This window comes from Staurois parvus, unplaced genomic scaffold (assembly GCF_062004578.1).
Source record: "Staurois parvus isolate SC_StPar_1 unplaced genomic scaffold, SC_StPar_1.0 ptg000444l, whole genome shotgun sequence".
Classification (NCBI taxonomy): domain Eukaryota; kingdom Metazoa; phylum Chordata; class Amphibia; order Anura; family Ranidae; genus Staurois; species Staurois parvus.
Genome location: NW_028318240.1, coordinates 3,421,084 through 3,434,843, shown reverse-complemented (window position 1 = coordinate 3,434,843; position 13,760 = coordinate 3,421,084). Strand labels below are relative to the sequence as shown.

The window sequence follows — 13,760 nt, the reverse complement described above, 5'->3', positions numbered from 1 at the left end:
CGCCTCCTCATGCTGCTGCCAGGTCCAGAGTCTCTCATGGGTCCCTGTACGGCCTCCCATTGCTGCTGTCTCCATCGCCACACTCTGCCATGTGCCACTTTCAGATCTCCTCACACACTGCTGGTGTGTTGAATTTTTTGACATAGGGTGCTGGCAGATTACGGGCCTCCTATAGCTGCTGCCAGGCCCCTAATCTGCCATTGGCCCCTATATACCGCCTCCTCATGCTGCTGCCAGGTCCAGAGTCTCTCATGGGTCCCTGTACGGCCTCCCATTGCTGCTGTCTCCATCGCCACACTCTGCCATGTGCCACTTTCAGGTCTCCTCACACACTGCTGGTGTGTTGAATTTTTTGACATAGGGTGCTGGCAGATTACGGGCCTCCCATAGCTGCTGCCAGGCCCCTAATCTGCCATTGGCCCCTATATACCGCCTCCTCATGCTGCTGCCAAGTCCAGAGTCTCTCATGGGTCCCTGTACGGCCTCCCATTGCTGCTGTCTCCATCGCCACACTCTGCCATGTGCCACTTTCTGGTCTCCTCACACACTGCTGGTGTGTTGAATTTTTTGACATAGGGTGCTGGCAGATTACGGGCCTCCCATAGCTGCTGCCAGGCCCCTAATCTGCCATGGGCCCCTATATACCGCCTCCTCATGCTGCTGCCAAGTCCAGAGTCTGTCATGGGTCCCTGTACGGCCTCCCATTGCTGCTGTCTCCATCGCCACACTCTGCCATGTGCCACTTTCAGGTCTCCTCACACACTGCTGGTGTGTTGAATTTTTTGACATAGGGTGCTGGCAGATTACGGGCCTCCCATTGCTGCTGCCAGGCCCGTAATCTGCCATGGGCCCCTGTACCGCCTCCTCATGCTGCTGCCAGGTCCACAGTGTCTCATGGGTCCCTGTACGGCCTCCCATTGCTGCTGTCTCCATTGCCACACTCTGCCATGTGCCACTTTCAGGTCTCCTCACACTGCTGGTGTGTTCCATTTTTTGTCATAGGGTGCTGGCAGATTACGGGCCTCCCATAGCTGCTGCCAGGCCCCTAATCTGCCATTGGCCCCTATATACCGCCTCCTCATGCTGCTGCCAGGTCCAGAGTCTCTCATGGGTCCCTGTACGGCCTCCCATTGCTGCTGTCTCCATCGCCACACTCTGCCATGTGCCACTTTCAGGTCTCCTCACACACTGCTGGTGTGTTGAATTTTTTGACATAGGGTGCTGGCAGATTACGGGCCTCCCATAGCTGCTGCCAGGCCCCTAATCTGCCATTGGCCCCTATATACCGCCTCCTCATGCTGCTGCCAAGTCCAGAGTCTCTCATGGGTCCCTGTACGGCCTCCCATTGCTGCTGTCTCCATCGCCACACTCTGCCATGTGCCACTTTCTGGTCTCCTCACACACTGCTGGTGTGTTGAATTTTTTGACATAGGGTGCTGGCAGATTACGGGCCTCCCATAGCTGCTGCCAGGCCCCTAATCTGCCATGGGCCCCTATATACCGCCTCCTCATGCTGCTGCCAAGTCCAGAGTCTGTCATGGGTCCCTGTACGGCCTCCCATTGCTGCTGTCTCCATCGCCACACTCTGCCATGTGCCACTTTCAGGTCTCCTCACACACTGCTGGTGTGTTGAATTTTTTGACATAGGGTGCTGGCAGATTACGGGCCTCCCATAGCTGCTGCCAGGCCCCTGATCTGCCATGGGCCCCTATATACCGCCTCCTCATGCTGCTGCCAGGTCCAGAGTCTCTCATGGGTCCCTGTACGGCCTCCCATTGCTGCTGTCTCCATCGCCACACTCTGCCATGTGCCACATTCATGTCTCTTCACACTGCTGGTGTGTTGAATTTTTTGACATAGGGTGCTGGCAGATTACGGGCCTCCTATAGCTGCTGCCAGGCCCCTAATCTGCCATAGGCCCCTATATACCGCCTCCTCATGCTGCTGCTAGGTCCAGAGTCTCTCATGGGTCCCTGTACGGCCTCCCATTGCTGCTGTCTCCATCGCCACACTCTGCCATGTGCCACTTTCAGGTCTCCTCACACTGCTGGTGTGTTGAATTTTTTGACATAGGGTGCTGGCAGATTACGGGCCTCCTATAGCTGCTGCCAGGCCCCTAATCTGCCATAGGCCCCTATATACCGCCTCCTCATGCTGCTGCCAAGTCCAGAGTCTCTCATGGGTCCCTGTACGGCCTCCCATTGCTGTTGTCTTCATCGCCACACTCTGCCATGTGCCACTTTCAGGTCTCCTCACACACTGCTGGTGTGTTGAATTTTTTGACATAGGGTGCTGGCAGATTACGGGCCTCCCATAGCTGCTGCCAGGCCCCTAATCTGCCATGGGCCCCTATATACCGCCTCCTCATGCTGCTGCCAAGTCCAGAGTCTGTCATGGGTCCCTGTACGGCCTCCCATTGCTGCTGTCTCCATCGCCACACTCTGCCATGTGCCACTTTCAGGTCTCCTCACACACTGCTGGTGCGTTGAATTTTTTGACATAGGGTGCTGGCAGATTACGGGCCTCCCATAGCTGCTGCCAGGCCCCTAATCTGCCATGGGCCCCTATATATCGCCTCCTCATGCTGCTGCCAGGTCCAGAGTCTCTCATGGGTCCCTGTACGGCCTCCCATTGCTGCTGTCTCCATCGCCACACTCTGCCATGTGCCACATTCAGGTCTCTTCACACTGCTGGTGTGTTGAATTTTTTGACATAGGGTGCTGGCAGATTACGGGCCTCCTATAGCTGCTGCCAGGCTCCTAATCTGCCATAGGCCCCTATATACCGCCTCCTCATGCTGCTGCCAGGTCCAGAGTCTCTCATGGGTCCCTGTACGGCCTCCCATTGCTGCTGTCTCCATCGCCACACTCTGCCATGTGCCACTTTCAGGTCTCCTCACACTGCTGGTGTGTTGAATTTTTTGACATAGGGTGCTGGCAGATTACGGGCCTCCTATAGCTGCTGCCAGGCCCCTAATCTGCCATGGGCCCCTATATACCGCCTCCTCATGCTGCTGCCAAGTCCAGAGTCTCTCATGGGTCCCTGTACGGCCTCCCATTGCTGCTGTCTCCATCGCCACACTCTGCCATGTGCCACTTTCAGGTCTCCTCACACACTGCTGGTGTTTTGAATTTTTTTGACATAGGGTGCTGGCAGATTACGGGCCTCCCATAGCTGCTGCCAGGCCCCTAATCTGCCATGGGCCCCTATATACCGCCTCCTCATGCTGCTGCCAAGTCCAGAGTCTGTCATGGGTCCCTGTACGGCCTCCCATTGCTGCTGTCTCCATCGCCACACTCTGCCATGTGCCACTTTCAGATCTCCTCACACACTGCTGGTGTGTTGAATTTTTTGACATAGGGTGATGGCAGATTACGGGCCTCCTATAGCTGCTGCCAGGCCCCTAATCTGCCATAGGCCCCTATATACCGCCTCCTCATGCTGCTGCCAAGTCCAGAGTCTCTCATGGGTCCCTGTACGGCCTCCCATTGCTGCTGTCTCCATCGCCACACTCTGCCATGTGCCACTTTCAGATCTCCTCACACACTGCTGGTGTGTTGAATTTTTTGACATAGGGTGCTGGCAGATTACGGGCCTCCCATAGCTGCTGCCAGGCCCCTAATCTGCCATGGGCCCCTATATACCGCCTCCTCATGCTGCTGCCAAGTCCAGAGTCTGTCATGGGTCCCTGTACGGCCTCCCATTGCTGCTGTCTACATCGCCACACTCTGCCATGTGCCACATTCAGGTCTCCTCACACACTGCTGGTGTGTTGAATTTTTTGAAATAGGATGCTGGCAGATTACGGGCCTCCCATTGCTGCTGCCAGGCCCGTAATCTGCCATGGGCCCCGTACCGACTCCTCATGCTGTGACGTTGCAACAAGGTGGAATTCAACCCTACATATGTTAGACCGCCTTTACGAACAGCAAAAGGCCATCACAGATTTCCTGATGTTAAAAGCGGATAAAGGTACTCCCTGTGTAACTTAGATGTCAGCCATTGGCAGCTCATGCGTGACACCTGCGCTTGCTCAGGCCCTTTGAGGAGGCCACGCTATTCGTGAGTCGGCAGGACTATGGGATGAACGACGTCATTCCTCTGTTGCACGTCCTGGAACAAATGCTGTTAATAATGGCTGGTCAGGGTGCGGTAGACGTGGCGCACAGATCTCAACGCCACATGACCCCTGTGGGGGCAGGACAGGAAGAAGAGGAGGAGGTAGAGGAGGACATTGGTGCTCAGGAATTATTGAGTGAAATGGGTGGTTTTTCCACTCAGCGGACAGGAGTGGAGGAGCAGGAGCATCTGGTAGAGGAGGAGGAGGAGGAGACAGAGGACCCAGACGCACCGTGGCAGTATGCTGTGGAGATGGAGGCAGGGAGTCCCTCGCATTCCTTGGCACAAATGGCCCATAGCATGCTCGCTTGCTTGCGTACCGACAGCCGAATAATAACCATCAGACAGAGGGATGACTTTTGGCTGTCCACCTTGTTGGACCCTCGCTACCGTTCAAAAATGGTGGCCTTTTTCACACCTGCTGAGAGGGAGGCCAAAATAACGAAATATAAAAACCACCTATGTAGTCAGCTGGTCTCTGCCTGTCTGCGCCAACGTCCATCCTCAGACACTGTGGGCCCTGTGCGCTCGCGTTACGCTGCCATGGCAGCAGGGGAGGGGTGGGGTGGTAGGAGCAGTGGCAGCTCCACCAGCAGCAGCTGCCTCAGTCTGCAGTCGATGATGAGTAGCTTTCTTCACCAGCGCAGTGAGGAAACTAATAACCAGCCGCAGCAGCAGCAGCAGCAGCATCAGGTGGACCTGGAGCAGGACCTCAAACAACAGGCTTAGGCCTACTTGGACAGCACCCTGCCAACCGAGGTAGACAATCCCCTTGACTACTGGGCAACGAAACTTGACCTTTGGCCCCAACTAGCTGAATTTGCCCTTGAAAGGCTGTCATGCCCGGCCAGTAGCGTGGCATCGGAGCGCGTGTTTAGTGCGGCAGGAGGTATTGTAACTCCGCGGAGGACACGACTGTCCACCCAAAGTGTGGAGAGACTCACGTTTGTGAAAATGAATCAGGCGTGGATTAGTCTGGATTTCAAACCACCAGTTCCTGACACAACTGACTAAATCCGCCATGAATCATGCCCCAAACATGTGCCACTTTCAGGTCTCCTCACACTGCTGGTGTGTTCAATTTTTTGACATAGGGTGCTGGCAGATTATGGGCCTCCCATAGCTGCTGCCAGGCCCCTAATCTGCCATGGGCCCCTATACCGCCTCCTCATGCTGCTGCCAAGTCCAGAGTCTGTCATGGGTCCCTGTACGGCCTCCCATTGCTGCTGTCTCCATCGCCACACTCTGCCATGTGCCACTTTCAGGTCTCCTCACACTGCTGGTGTGTTGAATTTTTTGACATAGGGTGCTGGCAGATTACGGGCCTCCCATAGCTGCTGCCAGGCCCCTAATCTGCCATGGGCCCCTATACCGCCTCCTCATGCTGCTGCCAGGTCCAGAGTCTCTCATGGGTCCCTGTACGGCCTCCCATTGCTGCTGTCTCCATCGCCACACTCTGCCATGTGCCACTTTCAGGTCTCCTCACACACTGCTGGTGTGTTGAATTTTTTGTCATAGGGTGCTGGCAGATTACGGGCCTCCTATAGCTGCTGCCAGGCCCCTAATCTGCCATGGGCCCCTATACCGCCTCCTCATGCTGCTGCCAGGTCCAGAGTCTCTCATGGGTCCCTATACGGCCTCCCATTGCTGCTGTTTCCATCGCCACACTCTGCCATGTGCCACTTTCAGGTCTCCTCACACACTGCTGGTGTGTTCCATTTTTTGTCATAGGGTGCTGACAGATTACGGGCCTCCCATTGCTGCTGCCAGGCCTGTAATCTGCCATGGGCCCCCGTACCGCCTGGTCACGCTGCTGCTGGGTCCACAGTGTGACATGGGTCCCTGTACCGCCTCCCATTGCTCCCACTCTGCCATGTGCCACTTTGAGGTCTCCTCACACTCCTGCTGGTTTCCATTTTGTCATAGGTTGCTGTATGGCCTCCCATTGCTGCTGCCTCCACCGCCACACTGTGGCTCCAAACACTGGTTTTGGCCCCGTGACTGCCCAAATGAGTGAAGTGTGCGGTGATTCTAAGATCGACGGCACTCATCTGCATGTCATACTGACTGACAGTATTATTTCTCTTCCCCAGCAGACTCCAAGGGCATTTAAATTAAAGGTACAGTGTTCTGCACTAATATTAAGTCTCTCTGAAGCCTAGAAACACCCTTTTTTAAGTTAAATTCACAGCGAATATATTCGACTCGAATCGAATATTTTCCACGAATTCGCCGAATCAGTCAAATCGAATTTTTGAATACTTCGCTCATCTCTAGTCACATCATATCATTACATTTTATAATATCAGTATTATAATAACAATACAAACAATAGGTATAGCATTTCACCAGTTTGTTTGAGAAAGTAGCTTTTTATAGTGAGAAAATGCATTGAGAGAAACTGACATGCCTGCCATGACCATGAGTCCTGGTTTTTTCAGTTTACACTTTGGAAATGCTTGACTTACAGTTCTGAAATGTGTTGTTTTTTGTCCTCATGTCTCTACTAAACTTTAAGCCATTACAGGTATACTACGATTTTTTATATACTATGGGGGAAGATTTATTAAAACTGTAGTGTGCAAAATCTGGTGAAACCAATCAGCTTCCAGGTTTTATTGTCAAAGCTTAATTGAACAGGCTGAAGTTAGAAGCTGATTGGATACCATGCACAGGTGCACTAAAGTGCTCCAGTTTTAGCCAATCTCCCCCAAGGGGAGATTGTTTATGTATTAATAAGGATGGGCTGATGGTTCGAGTGGATCATAAGATCAAAAACAAACAAACAAAACCAGCGCTCAAATCTTCATGCAAACTAGAAGGAATTCAGAATGCCAGCCGAGGAGGTGCAGCCCTTCAAAGATCGGGAAATCTGGATACTGATAAACAAAAGCCAACAAGGGCGCACTGTCATCGTGCATTACCCTGGTACACCATGTGTTTATTGTGTAAACAAATAGATGTATACTCACAAACCAAAGGAAAAATAAAAAGCAGAATATGTAGTCCACAATAGCAGTCAATACAATGCTGTGCCCTATTTAGGGATAGTTGACGCGTTTCGGGAGATGGACCCCCTTCTTCAGAGCTTAGCTGTTCAACTCGACATTGGCCGTTCATGTGTTCACTGAACACTCGAACGGAAGGGGCGTTCGGCTGGAAGTTTGCTCGTGTGTCCAAACAACGTAAAACATGCTTTGTAATTGGCCAAAGCATGGTGGAATGCTTTGGCCAATCACAGCTGAGTTCCCAGGAAGAGCCATGATTGGCAAAAGTCTTGGTGACTTTGGCCAATCATGGTTCAGTCGTTAAGACCACGCCCCACACTATTAAGGCTGCTGATTCTGCTGCCTTGTGTAGTGTGTGTTATAGGAGTGGTCTTGTGCAGTGTTATAGGAGCAAAAAAAAACAGTTTATAGCGCATCAAGCACAAACATATTGCACCCAAGCACATGGGTGCAATGCTCACAGGCAGCTAAGAGAGGGCAAGCAGCCTATGTGTCCACAGGAAAAGTGGTGGCTGTGGACATCTGTATCCTTTGCAGGCAGGGCACGCTTGTCCTTTTTTTCTGGTGCTGGCCATATCATTGAGCCATAACATGGAGAAGAGGTGATGGAGTGGATAACTCAGCCATCCTCATCCTTCCCATCCTCTGTCACCCAGGCTAATACTATTTTTCCTTTCACCGCAGCTGCCAAAGTGGCCTATTCCACAGGCTCTTTGTCCACCACAGCTGCTCCTTCCGTAGCCCCACTATCATGCATGGCAGAGTCACTAGATTATTTGGATGCGACGTGAACCTAGAGAGATGAGGTGCAAGTGAGGGAAAAGAAGTTGGCAGCCATGCTCCCCCAGCCTCAGTACACTGCCAAGTTGGCTCCATTAACGAGGAGGAAGGGGACGATGAGGTCACTGACTGTACTTGGGTGCCTGAGAGAACAGAGGAAGAAAGATAGGAGGAGGCAAAACTCCAACGAGGCAGGATGTTCTCCATTGGCAGACATAAGGGCAGCCAACTGATGGCAGCACATGACAGAGCTCCAGAGGTGCAGGGCGCTGCTGACTCCCAGCAGACTTCCACAAGTTCTCTTATGTGGGCTTTTTTCAAAACATGTGCAGCAGACCGCAGCATTATCAAAATGAATCTGTCCTGGATCAACAGCAACTATCTTGCCCCTGAAGCTGATGTACCTGACTAAATTTGTTAGGGATCTGGGATCGCTTGAAGATTGCCTATCCTATTCCTGAATCCTTATTTTGCTAGCTTCCAATAATGTTTTTGGTTTAGGCCACCACCAACACACAAGGCCCAATTTTTCAGCACCTGTTTCTCAAGTGCATGTGAGTTCAATTTTTGTACCATTTTTCTGTAATTGTTAACAATTTTTAACTGCAGGGCCCATGCCTGCACCCATCAAGAGTAACTGTGAGGGGTTACAGTGTTCAAGCACCACCAACACCCAAGGCCCAATTTTCTGCACCTGTTTGACCAGTGCATCTAATTTCAATTTTTCACCATTTTTCTCTTATTGTTAACAATTTTTAACTGAAGGACCCATTCCTGCGCTCATCAATAGTAACTGTGAGGAGTTACAGTGTTCAGGCACCACCAACACCCAAGGCCAAATTTTTCTGCGCCTCCATGATACAGTAGTTGCATATAATTAGAATTTTTAGAGCAGGGTCCAATGCACTTGCCAAGAATAACTCTGAAGCAGGGGCGGACTGACAACTCATGGGGCCCCCGAGCAATATGGATCATGCGGCCCCTGTGTCCTTGGCCAAACTCAAAAAAGCCTATGAAAAAGATACCAGGGGCATTCTCTGGGGCCCCCTACTGACCCCGGGCCCTCGGGCAGTGCCCAAGTTTCCAAATGGTCAGTCCGCCCCTGCTCTGAAGGGTTATGGTGTGAAGGCACCACCAACTGTTCATCCACCAAACACACCACAATGCACTGTCCTCTCACGGTGCACAGTATCTACCCCACACTATATAAGACAGAGGAGAGAATACTCTCCCTGAAAAAAAGACAAAACAATTAAAGAATAATAATTACAAAAATACATTAAAATACCAAATCTGGTATAGACTGGGGGGTGAGGAACCCCACGCTGTTTTTTTTATAAACATAAAACTATGTCATTCCTGCTGCAGCAGGTTCTATATTTTGTAAGATGTGCAACTTTGCAGGTAGTTTAGGGAACCCCCCAGGCATTATATTTAAAGGCATTTTTCAAATTATTTTTAGTACTTTAAGCAATGAAAATGTTTGTTTTCACTGATTCTTGTCTCTCAGGGCAGTACCTGAGTTCCCATACCACTCTTATGGCCGATACCTTACACATAAGTCTTCAAAATGGGCACTTTTGAATTTGAAAATTCGAGTCCCATAGAGTTGCATTAGGTTTGATGTTGGCAGTGAACTTTTGCTCTGTTCGAATGTTCTACAGCGAATCGAACCGAAGGGTGTTTGGCCCATCACTATGTACTAACATTGAAACAGTATTTTGTGTATGTAATGTAATTGTATACTCTGTGGATCTTTTGCAATAAATTTGGCATACCAGCCTTTTATTGAAATATACACGATTGTCATATCTGCCTTAAAAGTGCCATAAAGGGGGTTGGCTACCATTGCTTCAGTTAAATTCACAAAGCAAGTTTAGAAACTTCAAGATCATTTCTAAAAGTAGGCTAGAAATAATTCAGTGGGATTCAGTGTGCCAATAAATAGATGATTTCTACGTTTTAACCCCAGATATGCTTTAGGTAACATACAGACACTTACCTGGTGGAACTCTATCTATGACGCTCTCACAGTAAGTCCCATAGAACATTTCTGGACAAATACACTTGATTCCGTCATAGGTAGCTCCGTTTTTGCAGTCTGTGGAAGAGAATTTAAAAGTCAGAAAAGGCAAATGAATGAACACTCATACTATTATGTTACTTAAAGCGGAGTTCCACTCACACTAAAAAAAATAAAAGTCAGCAGCCAGTGGAGTATTTAGGTCTTGTGCTGCCCTAGGCAGACGCGGAGAGAGCCTGACACCAACCAACAGAAGACCCACCCCCGTGGAGAGAGCCTGACAGTGACCAACAACACCCCTGCCCCCCCCCCCACAAGAGACTCTATCACTAACACCCACTCAACCCCTCCCCCGGCAACAGAGAGAAAGACACTCACCTTCACAGCTATGGACATCCCCAGAAATATGAGTTGAACTCTGCATACACCAATAAGCAGCCTGCAGCTTCTTTTGTATTCCACCTGGTCCCCGTGCTGCACATTTCCCTTCTTCCTGGGGGGTGCTGACCCCCTCTGAAAAATGCCGCCCTAGGCAAATGCCTTGTTTGCCTTGTGGTAAATACACCCCTGTCAGCAGCTACAAAAACTGTAGCTGCTGACTTTTAAAAAACAGTCACTCACCTGTCCCTCAATCCTGCAGTGTCCTCCCCGCAGCCCGTTGCACCCGTCGTCTAGTGTTTCAGGTGCCGGCATCTTCAGTGTGGGGACCCGGCTGTGACAGCTTCAGAGCAGGGTGCCCACTGTGCATGCACAAGCAGCGCTGCGCTTAATGAATGGCCCCGTAGTCTTCTGGGACTTATCATGTGTCCCAGAAGACTACACGGAGGGAGGGTAGGAGGACAACTTCAGCTTCCGATCGCCTAGGCGATCACAGCAGAAGTGGAAGTGGGTACCTGTCAATTCCGGTACCCGCTCCCCAATGGCACCAATCCTTAATGGAGAGCGGAGGACAAGTCTTTAAAGCGGAACTTCCCCTGGGTGGAGCTCCACTTTAAAGCTGCACTCTAGGAAAAGAGCTAAACATTCAGATCAAATGCATGTATTGGAGTTGTGTTACCTGCCAAAGGATTTATATTTCTGTCCATCCAGCCCTAAGCTTTCGATAGCTCTGCCACAAAGTATAGTCCAGTTTGGCAGGACAGTAGAGACCTGGTTTTTCTCTGCTGCAGTTAAAGTGGAAGTACAGCCCATTTTGGATTTTTTATCTACAGGTAAGCCTTTAATAAGACTTGTAGGTACTCTAAATATCTCCTAACCGTGTACCATGTAGGGGATATTTACTGTAGAAGTGCTGATGATGTCCCTGGCACATGCTGACTTCGCTCTCAATGGACGGCGTGCCATCATTTGAGAGAGCCATACCTGAAACTCCATGATGACATCATGGCTCAGTCAATCAGATGGCCGCAGCTCACTAACCTGGAGGGAAGACCCAGTGAAGATGGAAGCCTCGGGGCTGGAGGGCTTAATTTTCAGACAAGTCTCTCATAATCTGCTAATTACATAGTTATTCTGGCCGAAAAAAGACAAAAGTCCTTCCAGTTCAACCATAGAAAAAAAAAAAAAAAAAGTTATAATCCTATACCCACAGTTGATCCAGAGGAAGGCAAAAAACCCAGCAAAGCACGATCCAAATTGCTCCTGCTGGGAAAAAATTCCTTCCTGATCCCCCGAGAGGCAATCGGATATTCCCTGGATCAACTTTACCTATAAATGTTATATCCAGTTATATTCTGTGTATCTAGGAAACAATCCAGGACTTTTTTGAAGCAAGTATGCTACTATGCTATTAAACTCTGGTCAGAGAGCACTCTGTTCAAGTGGGGAAATAGTCAGAAGCTCCATGTGTCAGGATTTTATGTCCCATGATTTTTGCTGCAAGGATTCAATGAGCAAAGAGAAATACGTCTTAGGGCAAAAATGCTGCTAAAATATTAGAATAAATACTGTAGTTATGTGAAAAAAAAGGTGGGTGCATTTTACAGTCAGGGTTTTTTACAACTTTAACTACTAAAAGCACAGTGGCTAAATGGTTAGCACTTCAGCCTGGCACCAACCATGGCACCACCTGCCTGGAGTTTGCATGTTCTCCCTGTGCCTGCGTGAGTTTCCTCCAGGTACTCCGGTTTCCTCCAACCTCCAAAGACTTGCTGGTAGGTTAATTGGATCCTGTCTAAATTGGCCCTAGTATGTGTATGTATGAATGTGAGTTAGGGACCTTAGATTGTACGCTCCTTGAGGGTTAGGGACTGATGTGAATGTACAATATATATGTAAAGTGCTGCGTAAATTGATGGCGCTATATACAGTTGCAAGAAAAAGTATGTGAACCCCTTGGGATTACGTGGAGTTTTGCATGAATTGGGCATAAAATGTGCTCTGAACGTCATCTAAGTCACAACAATAGAAGAACACAGTCTGCTGAACATAATACTACACAAACATTAGATGTTGCCATGGTTTAATTGCACATAACATGTAAACATTCACAGTGCAGGGAGGAAAAAGTATGTGAGGCCCTAGCTTAATGACTTCTCCCAGAGCTAATTGGAGCCAGGAGTGAGCCAACCTTGACTCCAATCAGTGTGATGATATTGGATGTGTTGCTGACAGCTGTCCTGCCCTTAAAAAACACACACCTGTTTTGGGTTTACTGGTTTCAAGAAGCACTGTCTGATGTGAACCATGCCTCGCAGAAAAGAGCTCTCACAAGACCTACGATCAAGAATTGTTGACTTGCATGAAGCTGGAAAGGGTTACAAAAGTATCTCCAAAAGCCTTGATGTTCATGTGTCCATGGTAAGACAGACTGTCTACAAATGAAGAAAGTTTAGCACTGTTGCTACTCTCCCTAGGCGTGGTCGTCCTGTAAAAATGACTGCAAGAGCACAGAGCAGAATGCTGCATGAGGTAAAGAAGAATCCCAGAGTGTCAGCTAAAGACCTACAGAAATCTCTGGCACATGCTAACATTTTTGTTGACACATCTACAATAAGGAAAACATTAAACAAGAATGGAGTACATGGGAGGACACCACGGAGGAAGCCATTGCTGTCCAAAAAGAATATTGCAGCACGTTTGAAGTTTGCAAAAGAGCACCTGGATGTTCCACAGCACTACTGGCAAAATATACTGTGGACAGATGAAACCAAGATTGAGTTGTTTGGGAAGAACACACAACACTATGTGTGGAGAAAAAAAGGCACAGCACACCAACATCAAAACCTCATCCCCACTGTAAAACATGGCGGAGGGAGCATCATGGTTTGAGGCTGCTTTTCTGCCTCAGGGCCTGGACGGATTGTTGTCATTGATGGGAAAATGAATTCCAGAGTTTATCAAGACATTTTGCTTGAAAACGTACGGACATCTGTCCGCCAACTGAAGCTCCACAGAGGATGGGTGATGCAACAGGACAATGATCCAAAGCATACAAGTAATTCAACAAAACAATGGCTGCAACAGCACACAATACGCCTTCTGGAGTGGTCCAGTCAGAGTCCTGACCTCAACCCAATTTAAATGCTGTGGCATGACCTTAAGAGAGCGATTCACACCAAACATGCCAAGAATATTGCTACACTGAAACAATTTTGTGAAGAGGAGTGGTCCAAAATTACTCCAGATCGTTGTGCAGGTCTGATCTGCAACTACAGGAAACGTTTGGTTGAGGTTATTGCTGCCAAAGGAGGGTCAACCAGTTATTAAGTCCAAAGGTTCACATACTTTTTCCTCCCTGCACTATGAATGTTTACATGTTATGTGCAATTAAACCATGGCAACATCTAATGTTTGTGTAGTATTATGTTCAACAGACTGTGTTCTTCTAT

General features: G+C 49.3%; 1 protein-coding gene across 1 annotated transcript in view; it reads right to left on the bottom strand.

Annotated features, from left to right (window-relative positions):
• Window positions 1-13,760, bottom strand: part of LOC149453960 (uncharacterized) — an 80,950-nt gene that overhangs the window by 35,159 nt on the left and 32,031 nt on the right. Inside the window, exon 4 of the mRNA XM_089687994.1 lies at window positions 9,910-10,008. Coding sequence (XP_089544120.1) covers window positions 9,910-10,008 — 99 coding nt within the window. The remainder of the gene's footprint in view (window positions 1-9,909; window positions 10,009-13,760) is intronic.